The following is a 21,792-nucleotide window of genomic DNA, read 5'->3' on the forward strand; positions in this document are numbered from 1 at the left end:
GAGAGCGTGATGAGGTAAATAATCCGACTGCCCTGCCAGCCAGAGTCGGATGCTTCAGGTTCCTGGGGATTAACATCAGTGAGGATCTGAGCTGAATAAGTCACATGGATGTGATCACAAAAGCAGCGAGACAGCGGCTCCTCTTTCCACGGAGGCTGAGGCGGTGTGTCCTGTCAGAATACTGACCAACTTCTACTAATGCACCATCGACATTATTCTGTCTGACTGTATCACGACCTGGTACGGCAGCTGTAACGCTCTATGGAGGCTGGTCAGATCAGCACAGCGTATCTCCAGGTCCGAGCTGTCAGCCATCCAGGACCTCCACAGGCAGCGCTGCAGGAGGACGCCCAGAGGATCCTCTCTGGTCCCAGCACAGCCTCACACTCTTCATGTGATACAGGAGCGTCCACACCCACAGCAGCAGATTCAGGGACAGTTTCTACTTACAAGCCATCAGGACACTGACCTGCTGAAATATTGGACAGTTTATATCACACACTGTATATATCACTGACTCTGCACTACAGCGGCTACAGTAATTTTAGTAATCTGTATTTATTTATCTTACTCTTTTTTTATATTTTTCATTTATATTTGTCTGACACACCCAAACCATTGGGTGTGTCAGTTTATTGGGTAGTTCAGTTGAGTTCATTATCTGCACATGTAATTCCAACTAAAAAAACACAGTGATTTCATAATCCTGCTGCTCCTGTCGTGTATATAAAAGCAGGAGTTTCTGTCAGAGATCAGCAGCGTTCAGCCGCCCAGAAGACTTCATCCAGCCACACAGCGTCTCTGCACACTCGTAAGTCGCTCTGCATCCGTTTTATTTCATTCTGCTGTGAAATGCCACCCTGCAGCTGAGCCTCTAATTAACATGTTCTCATTGAAACAGTCATCTTCATGTTTTCCAGAATAGCATTTGATTCACAATACTTTTGTTTTATAGAGGTGCTGCAGGTATTATTAATGATGCCATCACAAATGTCCTGCAGAATTATTGTTATTAGTTAGTCTTTTAAGCCCATTGCTGATTTCTCTCCATTTTTGTCTCTGTGTGTTTCCTTTAACTTTGTTAATGCAGGAACTCAAAATGGCCGAGTACATCACTGAACTCCAAGTGTCTTTGAACAAATCCGAGGAGTTTGCGCTCCGTGAACAAGGCTTCAAGAAAATCTTTGTTAATCTGAACGAAGGAGCCGGGGGAAACTTCGTCTACCTCTGGTACAAAAAAGGCAATCATGCAATTACCAGGATTCAGATTTCCTTCAACGATAAGATGTCCATGGGTCTGTCCAGTGCCGGGTTCAAAAAGATCGACAAAAACCTCAGCGAGGGGGCAGGTGGAGGCAAAATCTACCTGTGGTACTACAAAGGTTCCTCAAAGTACGATGTTCCCATCAGGAAACTCGACTTCTCCGTACAAGCAGGAGATGAACCCTACAAGTATAAACTGGGCTGGGAGAGACTGGCCTGTGACCTGAACCACGGCGCTGGAGGGAACTGGATCTACCTGTGGTTGAAGAGAGAGAATCCCACCTACATCTGTGACATCAAGGCCACTGCTAAGTTTGAGGAAGATGACGACAACTTCCATGATGGCTACATCCGGGTGGATGAAGACACCAACAGGGGAGCAGGAAGCCCTCAGATCTTCATCTGGTACCGTCAAACCACAGACCCCAAGAACGCCATCAGCGAGCTGGAAATCTCCTCCAGTGATGTCAAGCAAAGCAGCCTCCAAGACCAAGGCTTTGAAGTCGTGAACCAGGATCTGAACGAGGGCACCAAAGGAAAGGAGGTGTTCCTGTGGTACAAGAGAGACAGCAGCATCGCTCCCATCAAGGCCGTCACCGTGCTCGCCGACCCAGCGGCTAAGCAGGCGTATGACCGTGAAGGGGTCAAAGTGAACCCAGAAAACCTCAACACAGGCAAACCAGGAGCTGCTGCCGTGTACCTGTGCTATCATAACTGAGAGCGCTGAGCAGAAACCAGAGTTTGATGTTTGTTTCTTTAATGATGTTCAATCACTGTGATCTCAGAGGTCTGTCTCCTCCAGCGATCATTGATCCTCCAATCTGATTGATTAGCTCTGTATCACTTTGATGATTGTCTCTCTTTCAATAAAGTCTGTTTAGCATCTGAAATCTCTCTGTGTCTTCATCTGCTGCTCGTCAGCAGAGCTCAGCAGGATCAATACATGACTTCATTTAGCAGAAACCCGAGTTCACACTGAGCCTCGCAGTCTTCACAGCAGTAGATGCTCGTGACCAATCAGAGAAAAGGTTGGAGCTGTGTGATGGCGTGCAGTCAGTATGTGAACTGAAACAGGTCCAGGTTGGAGGGAAGAAATGTCTGAATTAACAAATCAAAATGTATTTATGCACATTTGAAAACAACGTTGATCAAAGTGCTTCACAAAGTAAGAGCGAGTAAAATAATTCACCATTTCACTCGCTGGGCCACGCCCTCATTTTAGGTTTGACAGCGTTTTAGTCGGTGATGCTTTGACATCAAGTGAGCTGCGGTTTGGGGAAGGCCTCGATGGGGTTGGCGACGGCTCCCGGGCCTGGCAGATCCCCGTGTGCTAAATCGGAGCAAAGAAGTGAAAAAATCGAGAACAAGGAGGGAGGGGCACGTAAACAAGAATGAACCGCTTGCAGGGGGAACCTGTATAGATGACAACAGGAAGGAGCGTGTTTGGAGGCGTGGCCCTGCTCATCTCCAACACAAACATTGCAGCTTGCCAAATGATAATTGACTAACTTAAGGCCAAAGTAAAAGACGAGTCTTTAAGATCAAAGACTGAACAGACTCAGAAGAGCGAACGGCAGTAAGATTGTTCCAGGTGCTGCAACAGCAAAGGCACGACCACCTGTTTCACCTTAGGCTGCATTAAGAGCATCTGATTAGAGGATCTTAGTGCTAAAACCACATGATCATGCCTGCTGGCCGCTGATAAAAGGCGAGCAGTTCTGTACTAATGCAAACAGAGAGAGGAGTCAAAAATAGGGAGTTACAGCCGTCTAGTCTCGAAGTAATGAATGCACGAATCAGAAAAGGCTTGGCTTTAGAAATCTGACGTAGTGATAGAAACTTGATTTAACCTCTGTGGATACTTGTTTCTCTCATTTGAAGATCCAAGAATCTCCGAGTCTCTAGAGAGGCAGCCAGCAGAGGGTATCAGCTGGTTCAGAGCGATGTGGCTGCAGATTCATGCTGTCACAGACAAAAACTTCAGCTCTCATTCAAAGTGAGAGTTTTGAGGTTACCAGACTCTGACATCATGAAGACAATTAATGTGTGACATTCAAGCTCAAAGGAAATATGTTTGAATGTCATTGGCAAAGCGAAACAGTGATGAGGCGAGTGCGACGGTTAAAGCAGGAGACGACTCCTTCGGTACAGGAATGATTTGATGTGGGAACGACGGCCGGGCTCATTGATGTGCGACCATGCAGCGTTTAGAGCGTGGAAGTAATCACATTACTCTGAGTTTGATTCCGTAAAAACAACAGAAACCGCGTCCGCTGTTCACTCTGCGTGGGAAGAAAACTTCTTTCTACAGCGACAAATCAAACTTTAATCTGAGCGAGCAGCGAGCGCGCTGCCACGGGAACGTGACACTCAGAGAAACCCACGGCTCCTCCCACTGACATTCAATTCAATTCAATTCAATTTTATTTATATAGCGCCAAATCACAACAAATGTCGCCTCAAGGCGCTTCATAGATACAGAGAAAGGCCCAACAATCATATGACCCCCTATGAGCAAGCACTTTGGCGACAGTGGGAAGGAAAAACTCCCTTTTAACAGGAAGAAACCTCCAACAGAACCAGGCTCAGGGAGGGGCGGGGCCATCTGCTGCGACCGGTTGGGGTGAGAGAAGGAAGACAGGATAAAGACATGCTGTGGAAGAGAGACAGAGATTAATAACAGATATGATTCAATACAGAGAGGTCTGTTAATACATAGTGAGTGAGAAAGGTGACTGGAAAGGAAAAACTCAATGCATCATGGGAATCCCCCGGCAGCCTACGTCTATTGCAGCATAACTAAGGGAGGATTCAGGGTCACCTGGTCCAGCCCTAACTATATGCTTTAGCAAAAAGGAAAGTTTGAAGCCTAATCTTAAAAGTAGAGATAGTGTCTGTCTCCTGAATCCAAACTAGAAGCTGGTTCCACAGAAGAGGGGCCTGAAAACTGAAGGCTCTGCCTCCCATTCTACTTTTAAATACTCTAGGAACAACAAGTAGGCCTGCAGAGCGAGAGCGAAGTGCTCTAATAGGGTGATATGGTACTACAAGGTCATTAAGATAAGATGGGGCCTGATTATTTAAGACCTTGTATGTGAGGAGCAGGATTTTGAATTCAATTCTGGATTTAACAGGAAGCCAATGAAGGGAAGCCAAAACAGGAGAAATATGCTCTCTTTCTAGTCCCTGTCAGGACTCTTGCTGCAGCATTTTGGATTAGCTGAAGGCTTTTCAGGGAGTTTTTTGGACTTCCTGATAATAATGAATTACAGTAGTCCAGCCTGGAAGTAATAAATGCATGAACTAGTTTTTCAGCGTCACTCTGAGACAGGATATTTCTAACTTTAGAGATGTTGCGCAGATGGAAGAACGCAGTCTTACATATTTGTTTAATATGTGCGTTGAAGGACATGTCCTGGTCAAAAATGACTCCAAGGTTCCTCACAGTGTTACTGGAGGCCAAGGTAATGCCATCCAGAGTAAGAATCTGGTTAGATACCATATTTCTAAGCTTTTCAGCGCCGAGTACAATGACCTCAGTTTTATCTGAGTTAAGAAGCAGAAAGTTAGTGGCCATCCAGGTCTTTATGTCTTTAAGACATTCCTGCAGCGACATGACCGCTGTGGGCACCTCCACCCGCCCCACTCCTGCTGAACAGCTGACAGTAGATTTAAGAGCTGCTGAGTTTTTGATTTTATTCATTTCTGCTGTTTTACTTGCATCTGTTTGACAGAGCGGGCTCCAAAAACATGATTTTATTTTATGCTGGAGCAGCAGAGCTTCAGTGTTCAACACGTTTACAGAGTTGAGTTTGTGCTGGATGCAGAAAGTTAGCAGATTAACACAAAAACAGACTTTTTTATATGATGATGCAGAACAAATAGAGCTGGGCTGAAGCGTCTGTTGCTTTAGTACATATTCAGGTGGAGTGTCATGTTTTTTAAAAGTAACTAAGTAATAACGTAACTAATTACTTTTGAAAGTAAGTAATCAGGAAAGTAACAGGATTACATTCTTGAAGAATTAATAATTAGTAACTAATTACTTTTTTCAAGTAACTTGACCAACACTGTATATATGAGATATACATAATTACTCCCGCTCGCCCCTGCGGGCGTCTATCCTCCAAACTCGGTCCTCTACCAGAGGCCTGGGAGCTTGAGGGTCCTGCAGTATCTCAGCTGTTCCCAGGACTGCGCTCTTCTGCACAGAGATCTCCGATGTTGTTCCCGGGATCTGCTGGAGCCACTCGCCTAGTTTGGGAGTCACCGCACCGAGTGCTCCGATTACCACGGGGACCACCGTCACCTTCACCCTCCACATCCTCTCGAGCTCTTCTCTGAGCCCTTGGTGTTTCTCCAGCTTCTCGTGTTCCTTCTTCCTGATGTTGCTGTCATTGGGAACCGCTACATCGATCACTACGTCTTCTTCTGTTTGTCTACCACCACTATGTCCGGTTGGTTAGCCACCACCATTTTGTCCGTCTGTATCTGGAAGTCCCACAGGATCTTAGCTCGATCTCCACCACCGTCTCCCATAACCATTTAATATGGAGGGCCAGGAGTCCCAAAATTAATCAAACACATCATTAAATAATCTTTTAAATGTGTCATGAATTTAAATTGTGAATCAGTAATTTATTCAATGTTCAGTTCGTTTTTATTTCAAACATATACATTCACCAACAGCCCATAATATCATCCAGCTGTTTGAAAAGCAGAAGAATATACTTATATTTATACTTATTTAGCCGCCCTTAGGTTTCCTCGCCATTCTATTTAAATTTGAACATCAAAGATAAAAATATTTAAATATTAAAAATATATAAAGCAAATTAAAAACAAACTGGGTTAAACGACGCCACTGGGAGAGTCTGGATCAGAGCTCAGACCGCAGAGGGGCGTGGTCAGAGCTCCTCTTTACTGCGGCACAGCCACCGACCATCCCGACACCGCGCTCACAGGACGCCGTCAGGAAACTGCAGAAGAAGAAAAACAGGAAGTCTGCTGAACATGGGAATAACACTGTTTCAGTCACGTGACCCAACCTGCTCAGTCAGCTGTCTGGTCACGTGACGGGATCAGACGAACGCTTCGGTCGGTCTTTGTCACGGCGCCCCGCTCTGAGAACACACTGCCTGGCGGGGGCGCTACAATTCGGCCTTTTGTTCACATCATCTCCCAGAAGACCCGCCCACCCTGTGACATCACCACACACTCACATCAAACCTCACCTTTGTGGCTGAGGCGCCACCGATGACATCACAGCTCAGGATCCAATCAGAGAGCAGAGCCACCTGCGAGAACACAAACTGATGGTTAGATTCTGGCCGTGGACGCCGTGGACGCCGTGGACGCCACGTGCCGCCTGGATCAGAGTACGCTTCAGTCCGGTTTTGTCACGGCCCCTCCCCTCTGTGAACAAACTGCTGTGGGAGGGGCTTCAGTCGGCCTTTTATTACATCACTTCCAGGCAGAGCGACATTTGACGGTTTAGTGTTTTTGGGTGAACTGGCCTTTAAAAAGTCAGATTTAAGAGGAGTCATTGATTGATTATTGATTATTATTAGTTTCATGTAAACACTGAGGACGAGCAGACTCCCCGCTCCGTTTCCTGCTCTCAGCTGAGTGAGGCGGACCCTCAGGGTCACGTGACACACCTCAGTCTGAGCACGTCCCACCCACCTGCTCACCTGTGCCGATGTCACAGCGGCTCTCGGTCCGTTTCCCAGCATGCATCGTTCACAGACAGAACTTCAGCTGTAATGACTTCAGGTAAAACCACCTGCTGCCCCCTGCTGGCCGGAGCCTCCATTACAGTCTGCAGAGTCAGCGAAGAAAAGCTGAAATTAAACGTTCGGAGTCTCAAAGGCGTTCAAACATGAATAAAGCCCCGCCCCCTCACACAGTTATTACACTTTATTTTCTTACTAGTCTTCATTCTGAATTTCAGCTTCAGCAGGTTTCCAGAGTTCATTCGTTTTTCCAACATCACTGTATTCATGACAAACGCAGCAAAGATATTCGAACACAAACACGTCCATGAAGAATTTTATCAAGTTAACAAATAAAAAACAATAAATGTCGTTTAGCTGAGTCCACAACAGTGTTGGTGTTTGTGACGGCGAAGCCTGAGACGCAGAACTGACAGCAGCTCCACAGCTCCACCTGCTGTCACATCTGGATTACAGCACACTGACACAGAGACCCACGGGGGTCTTTTTAGATCTGTAACCATCAATAATTCTGATCAGCAGTCTCCAAAACACCTGCTGAAGGCGGAGCCTCAGTGAAGTGCGGTAACATCACAAGGCTGATCTCTTTTAGGAAACTCGCCTCTCCGTCAGCCGCCACTCAAGCGTCTGCCTCCCAGCACCGGACGGTAACCTGGCATACCGGGCAGATTACCCGCTGTGAGCCGGACAGCCCGTTGGTTTGTTTGCATTACTGACGCTGGACTGAAGGACAGATCAGGGCGGGAGAAGCGACGGACAAACAACGCTGAACTGTGACAGTAGGGCTGGGCCACATCATAGCGCTCACGGTAACACCGGTGTGATGTTGGGCAACGATAAGAACACGAAATATGACGACAGAATATAAACGCGCATGCGCAGAGCCTTTGTTTTCATACGCACACGGAGGAAAAAGCATGGCGGCGACGCAGAATGAGAAGAGCGAAAGCGTGACATGATGTTGGAGAATATCTTCGCAGTAGCGATTGACCGCAAAGTAAAGCTACAGGAAATGTACAACCCCACATCCGGCCTCAAACCAGGAAGTTAGCATTTTCTCGTGCACAGAGTCTATTACCGTATTGTGTGTATAAGCTCTTTAAGTGTTGTGGATGTTATACATGGTTCTGCTGAGGATGTGTCGGCCGGTTTCCACTGGAAATGCCTTCTGGTTAAACTGTCAGCAACGAGTTTGCACCGTTACGTTTTTATGTAACTTTAATGAACATAAAACAGCTGCTTGATTAAGTGAAAATACTTTGATGGTTTTGCACTAATAAAGCTGTGAAGTATTTTGTCTCGTGTCAGTTATATCGTCATCGCACGTTTTCAAATGTATGTGGTGGTAAATATTTTATCTGCCGTGCTCTGAGACAGAGAAGAAGAAACTAAACACGCATGTCAAACACACCCAGGTGTTAGCAGCAGGCAGCAGGTGACGCGGTGACCGTGGACCACAGGTGGAGGGAGTGACCTGCTGAGCCACTGCTGACCGGAGCCGCACAGCAGCTGCTGTAGATCCACGCACGGTCACTGAGACACAAACACGACACTTACACAACGACACTAAAGCGACCGGAAGGATTGTTTATGATGTGGCGCCGAGTCTGTGAATGACGTCACGCATGTCCTGACTTGCATCATTTAAACCGACCGCAGAATATTCACCAACACGAGCAGAGGAATAAAACACACAGAAACACCGGAAGTGGGAACCCCACGGCTCACCTGGTCGCCCCGCGGACACGTCCGCGTGGAGCGTCCCGTCGGGTCCCGGTCCACGTGCACGTGGAGCTCATGACTGATTAGTGAAGACTGGTCTGATAAGAAGCCTCGAGTCCGGTCCGCCGACCAATCAGCGTCCACCGCCCCGGCTGCTCGAAATTTATTGGTGGATGGAAAACGACGACACGGTGCGTCACCGCCGGTGATTTTGGGTAAATTTTCAACGTGGAGCCTGTGGGACAGGCGTGCGTTAACCTGATACCAGGACGGTCTCCTGGTTTCAGTGTTATGTGGAAACAGCCTGTGGTTTGGTGCACTGCTGGATAAATGGTGTTTCTTGTGGTGGTTAGCTGTGGCAGGAATCAGCATGAGTTCTGTGGACAGTGGCGAGTGGGTCACGGTACCGAGTAATACGCTCACTTTTTCCTAAGAATCCTTCGGGTCACATGATCAGTGTCGGGTAAATAAAGGCTGCGTTTCTGTGAGGTCAGCAGTTCTCAGCCAATCAGACACCGTCTGCACGGTACGACTCTCAGCACGCGGGATCTACACCCATCTTAGAAGAGTATAAAACGGCTGCCATGGTTGCCATGGTAACAGAGCTGAGCATGCTCACTGAGCAGAGACCACAGACTCAAACATCCTGATTTTCTTCAATCCCTGTGATCTCAGAGGTTTGACTCCAGCAGCGATTATCGATCCTGTCATCATTCCAATCAATCTGTTTGATCGGCTCTGTTTCAATACAGTCAGAGCCTTTCATGTGTCGAAGCTTCATCTGAAGCTTGTTGATCCCAATATAAAGTGAGAGAACACTCTCGCTCGTCCCCACAAACCCTCCACACCACATCAGGCACAAAACGAGACCTCGGATCAGGCGAAAAGCAGGAAGTGAAGCCGTCCGTTAACACCGGCACGCCATATCCATCCACTGACATCTTGAAATTCATATAACCATATATCAGAAACCAGTCTTACTTGTTATCATCTATCGTCCACCTGGGCCTTACACAGAGTTTCTGTCTGATTTCTCAGACTTTATATCTAATTTAGTTCTGAGCTCAGATAAAATAATTATTGTGGGTGATTTTAACATCCATGTTGATGCTAAAAATGACAGCCTCAACATGGCATTTAATCTGTTGTAAGACTCAATTGGTTTCTCTCAAAATGTAAAAGAACCCACCCACCACTTTAATCACACTCTAGATCTGGTTTTAACATATGGCATAGAAACTGAACATTTAACAGTGTTTCCTGAAAACCCTCTCCTGTCTGATCATTTCTTGATAACATTTACATTTACAATAATTGATTACGCAGCAGTGGAGAGTGGACTTTATCAAAGTAGATGTCTTTCTGAAAGCGCTGTAACTAAGTTTAAGAATATAATCCAGCCACTGTTATCATCGTCAATGCCCTGTACCAACACAGAGCAGAGCAGCTATCTGAACGCTACCCCAACAGAGGTCGATTATCTTGTTAATAATTTCACCTCCTCACTACGTACGACTCTGGATACTGTAGCTCCAGTGAAAACTAAGGTCTCTAATCAGAAGTACATGACCCCGTGGTATAATTCTCAAACACGTACCCTCAAGCAGACGACTCGAAATCTGGAGAGGAAATGGCGTGTCACAAATTTAGAGGATCATCATTTAGCCTGGAGAAATAGTTTGTTGCTTTATAAGAAAGCCCTCCGCAAAGCCAGAACAGCTTACTATTCGTCACTGATTGAAGAAAATAAGAACAACCCCAGGTTTCTCTTCAGCACTGTAGCCAGGCTGACAAAAAGTCAGAGCTCTTTTGAGCCAACCATCCCTTTAACGTTAACTAGTGATGACTTCATAAACTTCTTCACAAATAAAATTTTTATCATTAGAGAAAAAATTACCAATAATCATCCCACAGATGTAATATTATCTACAGCTACTCTTAGTACCATTGATGTTAAGTTAGACTCTTTTTTTCCAATCGATCTTTCTGAGTTAACTTCAGTAATTACTTCCTCCAAACCATCAACGTGTCTTTTAGACCCCATTCCTACAAAACTGCTCAAAGAAGTCCTGCCATTGATTAATTCTTCGATCTTATATATGATCAACCTATCTCTAATAATCGGCTATGTACCACAGGCCTTCAAGGTGGCTGCAGTTAAACCTTTACTCAAAAAGCCATCTCTAGACCCAGCAGTCTTAGCTAATTATAGGCCAATCTCCAACCTTCCTTTCATATCAAAAATCCTTGAAAGAGTAGTTGTCAAACAGCTAACAGATCATCTGCAGAGGAATGGTTTATTTGAAGAGTTTCAGTCAGGTTTCAGAGTTCATCACAGCACAGAAACAGCTTTAGTGAAGGTTACAAATGATCTTCTTATGGCCTCTGACAGTGGACTCATCTCTGTGCTTGTCCTTCTTGACCTTAGTGCAGCATTCGATACTGTTGACCATAATATCCTATTAGAGCGATTAGAACATGCTGTAGGTATTACAGGTACTGCACTGCAGTGGTTTGTATCATATCTATCTAATAGACTCCAATTTGTGCATGTAAATGGAGAGTCCTCTTCACACACTGAGGTTAATTATGGAGTTCCACAGGGTTCAGTGCTAGGACCAGTTTACATTATACATGCTTCCCCTAGGCAGCATCATTAGAAGACATAGCATACATTTTCACTGCTATGCAGATGACACCCAGCTCTATCTGTCCATAAAGCCAGATAACACACACCACTAGTTAAACTGCAGGAATGTCTTAAAGACATAAAGACTTGGATGGCCACTAACTTTCTGCTTCTTAACTCAGATAAAACTGAGGTCATTGTACTCGGCGCTGAAAAGCTTAGAAATATGGTATCTAACCAGATTCTTACTCTGGATGGCATTACCTTGGCCTCCAGTAACACTGTGAGGAACCTTGGAGTCATTTTTGACCAGGATATGTCCTTCAACGCACATATTAAACAAATATGTAAGACTGCGTTCTTCCATTTGCGCAACATCTCTAAAATTAGAAATATCCTGTCTCAGAGTGACGCTGAAAAACTAGTTCATGCATTTATTACTTCCAGGCTGGACTACTGCAATTCATTATTATCAGGATGTCCAAAAAACTCACTGAAAAGCCTTCAGTTAATCCAAAATGCTGCAGCAAGAGTCCTGACAGGGACTAGAAAGAGAGAGCATATTTCTCCTGTTTTGGCTTCCCTTCATTGGCTTCCTGTTAAATCCAGAATTGAATTCAAAATCCTGCTCCTCACATACAAGGTCTTAAATAATCAGGCCCCATCTTATCTTAATGACCTTGTAGTACCATATCACCCTATTAGAGCACTTCGCTCCCGCTCTGTAGGCCTACTTGTTGTTCCTAGAGTATTTAAAAGTAGAATGGGAGGGAGAGCCTTCAGTTTTCAGGCCCCTCTTCTGTGGAACCAGCTTCCAGTTTGGATTCGGGAGACAGACACTATCTCTACTTTTAAGATTAGGCTTAAAACTTTCCTTTTTGCTAAAGCATATAGTTAGGGCTGGACCAGGTGACCCTGAATCCTCCCTTAGTTATGCTGCAATAGATGTAGGCTGCCGGGGGATTCCCATGATGCATTGAGTTTTTCCTTTCCAGTCACCTTTCTCACTCACTATGTATTAACAGACCTCTCTGTATTGAATCATATCTGTTATTAATCTCTGTCTCTCTTCCACAGCATGTCTTTTATCCTGTCTTCCTTCTCTCACCCCAACCGGTCGCAGCAGATGGCCGCCCCTCCCTGAGCCTGGTTCTGCCGGAGGTTTCTTCCTGTTAAAAGGGAGTTTTTCCTTCCCACTGTCGCCAAAGTGCTTGCTCATAGGGGGTCATATGATTGTTGGGTTTTTCTCTGTATCTATGAAGCGCCTTGAGGCGACATTTGTTGTGATTTGGCGCTATATAAATAAAATTGAATTGAATTGAATTGAATATAACTCTGTTATAATTCAAGCAAAACATTTTCACGACTTTTCCTGAAATGGACTTTTTCATCAAACAGGGAATTTTGAGTTGTGATCAAAAAGATTAAGACCACCTAAACTGGCCGACATGTCATTTTGACTCCTTAGGAATGGATGTAAAACTATTGCCTAGCAACACTTATCGTTTACACGCATGTTGATATGAAGGCGGCTGAGCTAAAGCGAGCAGACGTTCATCCTTTTAAGTACCTTAAATAAATGAAGTAAGCTTCATTTAAAACCAGTCCTACCTCACAGAGCTCCAGTTCATCTAACATTTTCCTCCATTTCACTTTTACTCACTGCTACATCCTGTTTGGCTGCAGGTCACACTCCACACCAGCAGGTGGCAGTAACACACCATTTCTTATTATTGAACATTATTATTTAATCATTATTAAACATCAGGTCTCTCTGTTGGTACATATTAGTTGGTCTGCCTGGTTACAGCAGGATGTAAGTTAGCTTAAACGAGTCAGTCGAACGATCAGAGTCCTTGAAGCGGCGCCAGCTCAGTTTAGGCTTTCTGTGTATTTCTCATGACTTCATCTGTTGTTCTGTTTTCTGTGGCTCATATTTTTCATCCATTCTCCTCTCATCCAGGTCAGGGTCACGGGGGGTGGGGCTGATACACACAGCCAGCAGATTGTCAATAATCAATGATTCATTCTCCATCTCACCTGCAGCTGCTGTAGCTCCGCCTTCAGTTTGGAAGCGGCGTTCTCCGCTTTCACCGCTCGCCGCTAACATGGACAGACGTAGAGTATTTTTACACACACACACAGACACACATGTTCATGCAAACACTGTGTTTGTGCGTTTGTGTACCGTCATCAGGTGGAGGTTCTGCTCCACAGAGTGAACCATGCTCTCCAGGTCCTGGGCCTCCTTCTCCTCCTGACGCCTCCTCTGCAGCAGCTCCTCCGAGAGCTGCGACGCCCTGGGAGACCGAGGCATGCTGGGTAAATGATTGGTCAGCGACATATTGCGGCGCTGTCCTGTGATTGGATGGTACAAACCTGCGTTCGTTCACTTCGGCTCTCCTCTGCAGCTCCCTGACGGTCCTCCTCAGTGCTGCGTTCTCCTCCTTCAGCTGACAGAACAGGAGCTCGTTAACACGCCTGTTCTGCTTTGTCCCACGCTCCCTGAACTACGCGCTCCGTGGTTGGGTTACCTGCTGCGTCTGGCTGCTCCTGGCACTCCTCCTCCTGCAGAGGGTGGCTGGCTCAGCCATTGAGGTCTCGTCATCTCCTTCATAGTTCTCTCCTCCTCCCACTGCACCTCCTCCTGCAGCTGCTTCAGGTTTGGAGGAGAACCTGGTGACACAGGTGAAGATGACTTCACGGCAGGTGCAGTTTCATCTGCACAGAAGCTGCTCGGACATTTTTACGCCCCGCCCTTCATCAGACTCACCTGGTCTCCTCCTCTTCTTCTTCCTCCTCTGTGCACAGGGAGGAGGTGCTGCCAACGCCTGACTGCAAGCTCCGCCCCCACTCCTCCTCCTCCTGATGAGACAGACAGAGGCTGTGTGAGGCGGGTCGGGCGTATCCTTCGTGGTCCACGCTATCCCAGGATTCACTGCGAATCTGCGGTTGAAGAAATGTTTTGGAAAAAATGGCGGCCTGTCGAAGGGAAGCGGTCTAGAAACAGACGAATGTTAGCACAACGAAGAATCTGAAAACACGTTAAACTCAGCTAACCTTCGGCGAAGTTAGGTGGCGTTATATCTAACATGGCTCGGGTCGTACGAGCTGTTTGTCGCTGTGAAGCCAAACGTACGTCAACGTTTACACCGAGCAGACGGCTGTAAGCCAAGTGCATTTACGGGGACCAAACATCTGGCCCGTGGACTGTGCTGAGGACACAGACTCAAGCATGAAGTTCTCATCCTGTATAAGCTACTAATGCTAAGACAGACAGAGGAGAAAATGTGTTTTCATCTGTTAACAGATATTTGATCGAGTTTTCTGCCTTTGTTGTTAACGGCCACGGTTGAGTCCAGAGTCAGGAGAGAGGAGACGGAGGCTCTCCACCCCTGATGACACACCGGGACAGTGTGTGAAGAGGAGGAGGAGCCAGCAGCAGCTGAGACATGCAGAGGAGAACAGCTGATCTCTGCAGTCGGTGGAAACACTGAAACAGTTTCTGGATATTTGCTGTGTCACAGAAATGGCTTATGTTTAAAGACGTTTAACCGATGGTTCCAGCAGTTACAATGTTCTTGCTTGTACATTTCTGTGGTCAGTATTGTAAAGGTGTGGTTATCTTGTCACAAAGAACAAGTTTTGTTACGCCGCTATTATCGCGAGGTTTGGGCGTGATAATAGCGGCTGTGAGCCCACGTTTAATAATCACGCTGAGGAGTTCAGCGAGCTATCTGCAAAGGCCTGGTTAGTCTACCAGCTGTATCAGGTATTTGCTATTTGCCATAACTTTATCGTAATATTGTGAAAATTTGTAATGTATGGTGTTCTAATTATTTTATGTTTTAGTTTAGAATGAACAAGACTGTAAAGGTCTTCTAGGACCTCCGAAGTGGCAGATGGCCACGAGGTCATTTGTTGTTGTTAAAGCACGAGTGTTACTTTTGATAGACTGAAGCACTTAAAGACTTCGTGTTTTATGTCTGTAGTTTTCACGGCGTTCAATAAATGCAGCGAAGCACCCGTCTTGAAGAAGCCGTGCCTGTGTTCAGTTACATTTGCTTCGTGTTTTTGCAGAAGCATCTCCAACACTAACTGTAGCAGCTGCATGCAGGGACACGTTTGTCCTGCAGGACAGGAGACAGGGAGCCACACACAGCTGTGACTGATCCACAGTGTATTTAGTTCAACTATTGTTGCAGTTTTCTCTGCAGTAAATAAAGATGCATCAGGTCATGTTGTGTGAAACAGGATCACATGTTTAAACGTGACTTTCAGACTGTGGCTGCAGTTTGTTTGTATTTGTCTGCGAATCAGTCGCAGGTATTGAATTTGAACTGAAATGTACGAAATCATATTCCATAACCAACACGCTGCTAGTTTCACGCTATCATGGGTGGGCGGAGCCTAAAGAAGATCAGGCTGTGATTGGTCGTTTTGATGGACACTTCAGGTTACACTGTGGCAGCGACAGAAACTGTTTCTAACTGTCCAGCCGTGGAAATACGGACACCTGTCAGTGGGTTGTTGATGTCGAAGCATGAAGGAGGGGCCTAAGGGAACACCTGTCACCACCTTACAGTGCCATTCCCCACCCCTCTGTGGGACTCATCAGTGGGTTAGAGTGGGCCCGTCCTGCTGTGTCAGTCGTCTGCAGATGTCTGTAAGGTTGGAAGCTGCAGTCAGCTGACACTGAAGGAGACACTGAAGGAGACACTGAAGGAGACACTGAAGGAGTCACTGAAGGAGTCACTGAAGGAGACACTGAAGGAGACACTGAAGGAGTCACTGAAGGAGACACTGAAGGAGACACTGAAAGAGACACTGAAGGAGACACTGAAGGAGTCACTGATGATGATGAAACTCTGAAAACAGATGAACTCAACCAGCTTTTTGGGATTTCCTAACCCGGATGACTGAGCGTGCATCAAGACAAGGCCGTAGCTGCTGCTGTCGCGGTTGCTAAGCAACAGGGACCGCGTGTCCACTTTAACAGGTCTGCACTTCTGGTGTTCGTGACCTTGGAAGGACCCGCCCTACATAGACCGTATCCCCTAACCTCTCCCCCTCGACCCCGGTGAGGAGAAAAGTGGGATTGATTGATGGCTTTTCACCGCCTCTTTGTCTGGACAGAGACCACGAATGCACCGGGAACAACATGGCGGCGGCATGTGTCTGTATGTAAACAACAGCTGGTGCTCTGCAGTCACTGTGAGAGAGAAGCTCTGGGGTTTACATCCACCCCCGAGCTGACGCAGCCACAGAGCACGTCACCAACACTCTACAAACTGGAGCAGTTTTCACTCTGCCAAGTTCGTCCTGGTGATTTCAGCCACGCTTCCCCTGACAGTCGCTTAAAGGACACCAACAGTGTTACATGCAGCACACGTCAGGGGAAGATAAATGCTACGGCTCTGTACCAGATGCATTTAAAGCCCCGCCCCTCCGCCCTCTCGGCTCAGCACCACACGTCCTGCTGGCCCTGCTTACAGCCCGTCATCAGAAACATCGAGCAGTGGACAGAGGAAAGCATCCTCACCCTACAAGGATGTTTCGAAGCCACTGACTGGGACAGCCTTCTTTCTCCCTCTGATGACATCGACAAACACGTAACCACGGTGACATCATACATCTCCCTCTGTGTTGACAACATTATCCCCTCAAAAACAGCCTCCATCTACCCCAACAACAAACCCTGGATCACCAACGAGCTCAAGGAAATCCTTAATTAAAAAGAGGACTTTCTTCACAGCTCTGCTCTGGATAAAAAGGAGGTCAACATGGAGGTCAACATGGAGGTCAACAGGGAGGTCAACAGGGAGGTCAACATGGAGGTCAACAGGGAGGTCAACATGGAGGTCAACATGGAGGTCAACATGGAGGTCAACATGGAGGTCAACAGGGAGGTCAACATGGAGGTCAACATGGAGGTCAACATGGAGGTCAACAGGGAGGTCAACATGGAGGTCAACATGGAAGTCAACATGGAGGTCAACATGGAGGTCAACATGGAAGTCAACATGGAGGTCAACATGGAGGTCAACATGGAGGTCAACATGGAGGTCAACATGGAGGTCAACAGGGAGGTCAACAGGGAGGTCAACATGGAGGTCAACAGGGAGGTCAACAGGGAGGTCAACATGGAGGTCAACATGGAGGTCAACATGGAGGTCAACAGGGAGGTCAACATGGAGGTCAACAGGGAGGTCAACAGGGAGGTCAACATGGAGGTCAACATGGAGGTCAACATGGAGGTCAACAGGGAGGTCAACATGGAGGTCAACATGGAGGTCAACAGGGAGGTCAACAGGGAGGTCAACAGGGAGGTCAACATGGAGGTCAACATGGAGGTCAACATGGAGGTCAACAGGGAGGTCAACAGGGAGGTCAAGAGCTCCCTGACTCCTCCACCAGACTTCTGTTTGTTTCTCATCAGCGTTCATCACTCTGCAGCCTCACATCCTGCCCACTAAACTTTCCACCCGATTTCACCTGATGATCAGCTGATCCTGTGGATATTGGACCTTCTGACCAACAGGACTCAGAAAGTTCGGTCAACAACTCTCTTTCTTCTCCCTGTTCCACCTCCACTGGCTCCCCCAGGTCTGTGTGCTCTCCCCCTGCTCTTCATCCTCTACACTGATGACTGCAGATCCACACAGCCCAGCTGTCACCTGGTGAAATATGCTGACGACACAGTTCTCCTGTCACTGCTGTCAGGCCCTCACAGCACCACGGCCCGCTCTGCAGGAGTTTGTAGAGAGGTGTGACAGCTCCAAACCTGAACTGAACGTGAGCAACACCAAAGAGATGGTGGTGACCTTCTCCAGCAGGCAGAGGCCCCAGAGTGCGAGAGCCCAAGGAGGACCACTGGAGGGGCATCCGTGCCACCTTCATGGGAAGGGCTGTGGATCCCCAGACGAGGGGTCACCCAGTAGCCACGGAGCAGAAGCCAGAGGAGGCTCAGTGGCGTGCCCGCCGGCTCTGCTGGCAGCCAGCTGTGCCAGAGTGAACCGAGCCACAGGCCCAGAGGCCGGAGGCCCGAGGGCCCCCTTTGCCCCGGAAGAGGCCTGACCGAGCAAATGGCACCAAGTAGTCACCAGGAGTGAGCTGGTACATACCTGAGCACCCAGCCCCGGACACCAAGAACCACCTGAGGGCATCATTTACCGGCAGGGAGTGTGGTGAGGGGAGATAGGCCTTTGGAGGGCCTGGGAGTTCCCAGAGAGGTGGAGTGTAAGACCCGACCTGACATATAAACACAGACAAACAGGCACACACAGACACAAACATGCATTCCCACCCTCATGCACACATATACAAATACTCAGCACTCACTCAACATAGGGATAGACATACATGGACACTGCACACACAATCACACTCCCCAAACAAACTCTATACCCCAGGTCCAGGTACCCTCACCCCTGGAGGGGGAAACGGCACCTAGCCAGAGCCCTAGCACGGAGGCGAAGCACCCCCGAACCCCAAGCCCCCACGCCTGCCCCGAATCCACTCAGGGGCAGCCAGGCTACCGGGCCAGTAACCTACGTCCACCAGCACAGACCCTCCCCCAGCCCTGCTGCACGCAGCCACAAGGAGAAGGAGAGTACATCTGCCAGGCCTGGGAGTCGCTGCCAGTCCCTTCGAGGCCTTCCCCAAACCGTAGTTCAATTCATGTTTAAGCCATTCACCTTTATCTACTAAAATGCTGTCAAACCTAAAATGAGGACGCGGGCCCAGCGAGTGAAATGACAATGACATTTTTGCACAGATTTGTCCTTTGGAAGGCATGTGGTCCTAAACTTTTGGTCAGCTGTAAAACATCTGTACGTATATAACATTTATAGTGCTGTGTGTGTTTTTAAAAGCTCTTAGTATATTTGAAGTATTCGAACTCTGCTGGACGGCAGCAGACACCTCCTCAAAGGAAGCATTTAATTACAAACCTCAGTGGTTTCCTCTCTGTTGAAGACTTTGCTCCCTCCCTTCCTTCCTTTCCCCCCCGAAGTCTCGGCAGTCACAGTAGGAGCTCATTCAGTCATCTGAACACGAGCAAAGGTGTTTCCTTTGTTTTCTCCCTTAGGAGATGAGACACTGCAGTGTCCTATGATGGAGAGGAGCTGATCACAACCCCACAGCTGAACTCTGAGCAGCCTGTGAGGGGCTGTGCGCTTACCTGCTGCTCTCTGGCAGGTAGCTCCATGCCCTCCTGGGTTTTAAATGCACCTTAGAACACACATGCATCAACACTACATATGAGCGGGCGGAGGGAGGTTTGGAGTCTTCTCACACCCCCGTTCTCTGTTGCCTGTTGGGGGGGGAGTTGGCCGTCCGATTGGGGTCTGGAGTGTGGGGCCTCCCTGCTGCTGCGGAGTCGGGGCGGTCTGCTTCTCTCCACCCCAGGGAAAAGGGTAACACCACCTGGGTCTGGGTGCAGTTCCCCCCTCCAGGGGTAAGGGTACCTAGACCCGGGGCTTAGAGTACGCTTGGGGAGTGTGATTGTGTGTACAGTGTCTCTCTATGTCTGTCTCCACGTTGGGTGAATGTGGAGTAATTGCATATGAGAGCATGAGGGAGGGAATGGATGTTTGTATCTGTGTGTGCCTGTTTGTGTGTCTATATGTCAGGTTGGGTATCAGACGCCACCTCTCTGAGGACATCTCAGGCCCTCTAAGGTATGGAGGCCTATCTCCCCCACCACTCCCCCTGCCAGTGGCAAACGCCCTCAGACATCGGTGTGTTGGTGGTTCTTTGTGTCCGGGGGTGGGCGTCCAGGTACACACCGGCTCACTCCTGGTGGCTGCTTGTCGGGGCCTGGAGCCTGGGGCTCGCTCGGGCCACTTCGGGGGTGGGGTGCCCTCGGCCTCTGGGCCTGGGGCTCGGTCACTCAGGCACAGCTGGCTGCCGGCGGAGCTCACGGGCACATCACTGCAACCCCCCCTGGCTTCTGCCCCGCGGCTGCTGAGTGACCCCTCATCTGTGGCCCCCCCACACCCTCTAGCAGATCATTACATGAAGGAACCTTTTAAAAACAAGCGCGTCCATGCTCACAGGTGTACACACGGGTGCTCACACACACAAACTACACCCTTTTTGGCTCCTACCTCAAAGCACACTGTGCTGTCGATCTTACGTGCTGCACAATAATGTTTATTTAGTATTTACTGTTATATTCACATAGATCATCGCGATGATGTTGTTTATTATATTAATCTTTTTTTTTTTTTGCTTGTTTTCTCTTTTTTCTTTCTCAACAGCTGATCCAGCTGATTGATAGATGGATTTTTTGTCTGTTTGTTTTGTTGGTTTTTGTTTTTTGACCTTTATCCCCGTTCCTCTTCTCTGCTGTTTTTCTTTCTTTCTCCCTTTTCTTTTCCCCAGTCAAGTCTGTCTCGTGTGTAGCAAGTGAAAATACAATTAAATAAACAATAAAAGCAAATAGACCAATACAGCAAGGCTGGGATGGTCCATTTGGTAAAGTAAATCCGTTGGTTCTTCGCCTTTAGACAATAATTCTGATGCAAAAGAACCAAACTGGACAGGCGGGAAAAAAGAAAAGAAAATTTGATCATTTACTTGATCGTGTTTGTTAATTTAACATTAACAAACAATTAACAGCAGCCTTCTAAACATGCTTTATACTGTAAGGTAAAGACCCTGTAATCATACAGAGAAACCCAAACAATCACATATAAGCAAGCACTTGGCGACAGTGGGAAAGAAAAACTCCCTTTTAACAGGAACCTCTGCACCTGCCCCAGTGACTCGTTTCACTCTGATGATGGACACAGAGGTGACTAACAGCCTGTCTGCAGGTGTCCTGCTCCTGTCTGCAGACCCAGGAGGGCTCAGACCTCACTTACATGGGGTTACCACGCCCCCTGCAGGAGGACAGCAGAAGCTGAATTCTGTTTCCCAGCACGCTCCTGCAGCCAGAGCTCCCCTGAGGCCTTCACCTCCTCCTGGTGCTCCTCAGGGTGAGCTCCATCTCCAGAGCTGCTGGTAGCCTTCATGTTTCTGCCAACATGTTGGTGTGTGTGGCTCAGAGCACGGGGAGGTCTTTGGATAACGACAGAGCCTCACCAGGAGTATTAGCACTGACCTGAGATCAAAACGTTAGCAGAAACCCTGCTCCTGAGCGTGCCCCTGTTATCATCAGGAGTAGAGCACATGAGCAGAGACCCTTCCCCTAAAGGAAGGGCCTCCTCCTGCAGGACTCTTCTGGGGAGGAGGAGGAGCTCCTCTAACAGCCTGTGAGCAGCAGCAGGATCTTTAACCCTCTGTGAGCTCAGCAGCCGCTGATATTTTTCTATTAAATGTTCTTTAAGGTGGAATTCAGTTTGAGTTTACTAACTTTATAAAGTTACACGGAGGTTTTATTCATGTTTATTTATGTATCTTGTACAGACTCAGAGCTGCAGGTCGCCGTCTCTTTAA

General features: G+C 47.6%; 2 protein-coding genes and 1 long non-coding RNA gene across 3 annotated transcripts; 1 reads left to right on the plus strand and 2 right to left on the minus strand.

Moving 5' to 3' along the window:
- Nucleotides 1-673: 673 nt before the first annotated feature.
- On the plus strand, nt 674-2,153 carry LOC148100406 (uncharacterized). The gene is made up of 2 exons (XM_087848804.1): nt 674-811; nt 1,091-2,153. Exon 2 carries the CDS (start codon nt 1,100-1,102, stop codon nt 1,979-1,981), a length of 882 nt encoding a protein of 293 aa, XP_087704930.1. The 5' UTR covers nt 674-811; nt 1,091-1,099; the 3' UTR covers nt 1,982-2,153.
- Nucleotides 2,154-6,102: 3,949 nt separating this feature from the next.
- On the minus strand, nt 6,103-8,843 carry LOC148100407 (uncharacterized). Its single transcript, XR_015719820.1, has 4 exons — nt 8,727-8,843; nt 6,957-7,106; nt 6,498-6,560; nt 6,103-6,242 (listed from the first exon to the last, which is right to left on the minus strand). It is a non-coding gene; the product is annotated as an uncharacterized LOC148100407 (long non-coding RNA).
- Nucleotides 8,844-13,340: 4,497 nt separating this feature from the next.
- On the minus strand, nt 13,341-14,530 carry LOC148100408 (uncharacterized). The gene is made up of 6 exons (XM_087849649.1): nt 14,489-14,530; nt 14,123-14,349; nt 13,884-14,025; nt 13,729-13,802; nt 13,538-13,649; nt 13,341-13,452 (listed from the first exon to the last, which is right to left on the minus strand). The coding sequence occupies exons 1-6, from the start codon at nt 14,528-14,530 to the stop codon at nt 13,366-13,368; spliced, it is 684 nt and encodes a 227-aa protein (XP_087705775.1). The 3' UTR covers nt 13,341-13,365.
- Between the last annotated feature and the right edge of the window lie 7,262 nt (nt 14,531-21,792).

The sequence above is a fragment of the Neolamprologus brichardi genome, chromosome 12 (genome assembly GCF_056152115.1).
Source record: "Neolamprologus brichardi isolate AB-2024 chromosome 12, ASM5615211v1, whole genome shotgun sequence".
In the NCBI taxonomy this organism is placed as follows: domain Eukaryota; kingdom Metazoa; phylum Chordata; class Actinopteri; order Cichliformes; family Cichlidae; genus Neolamprologus; species Neolamprologus brichardi.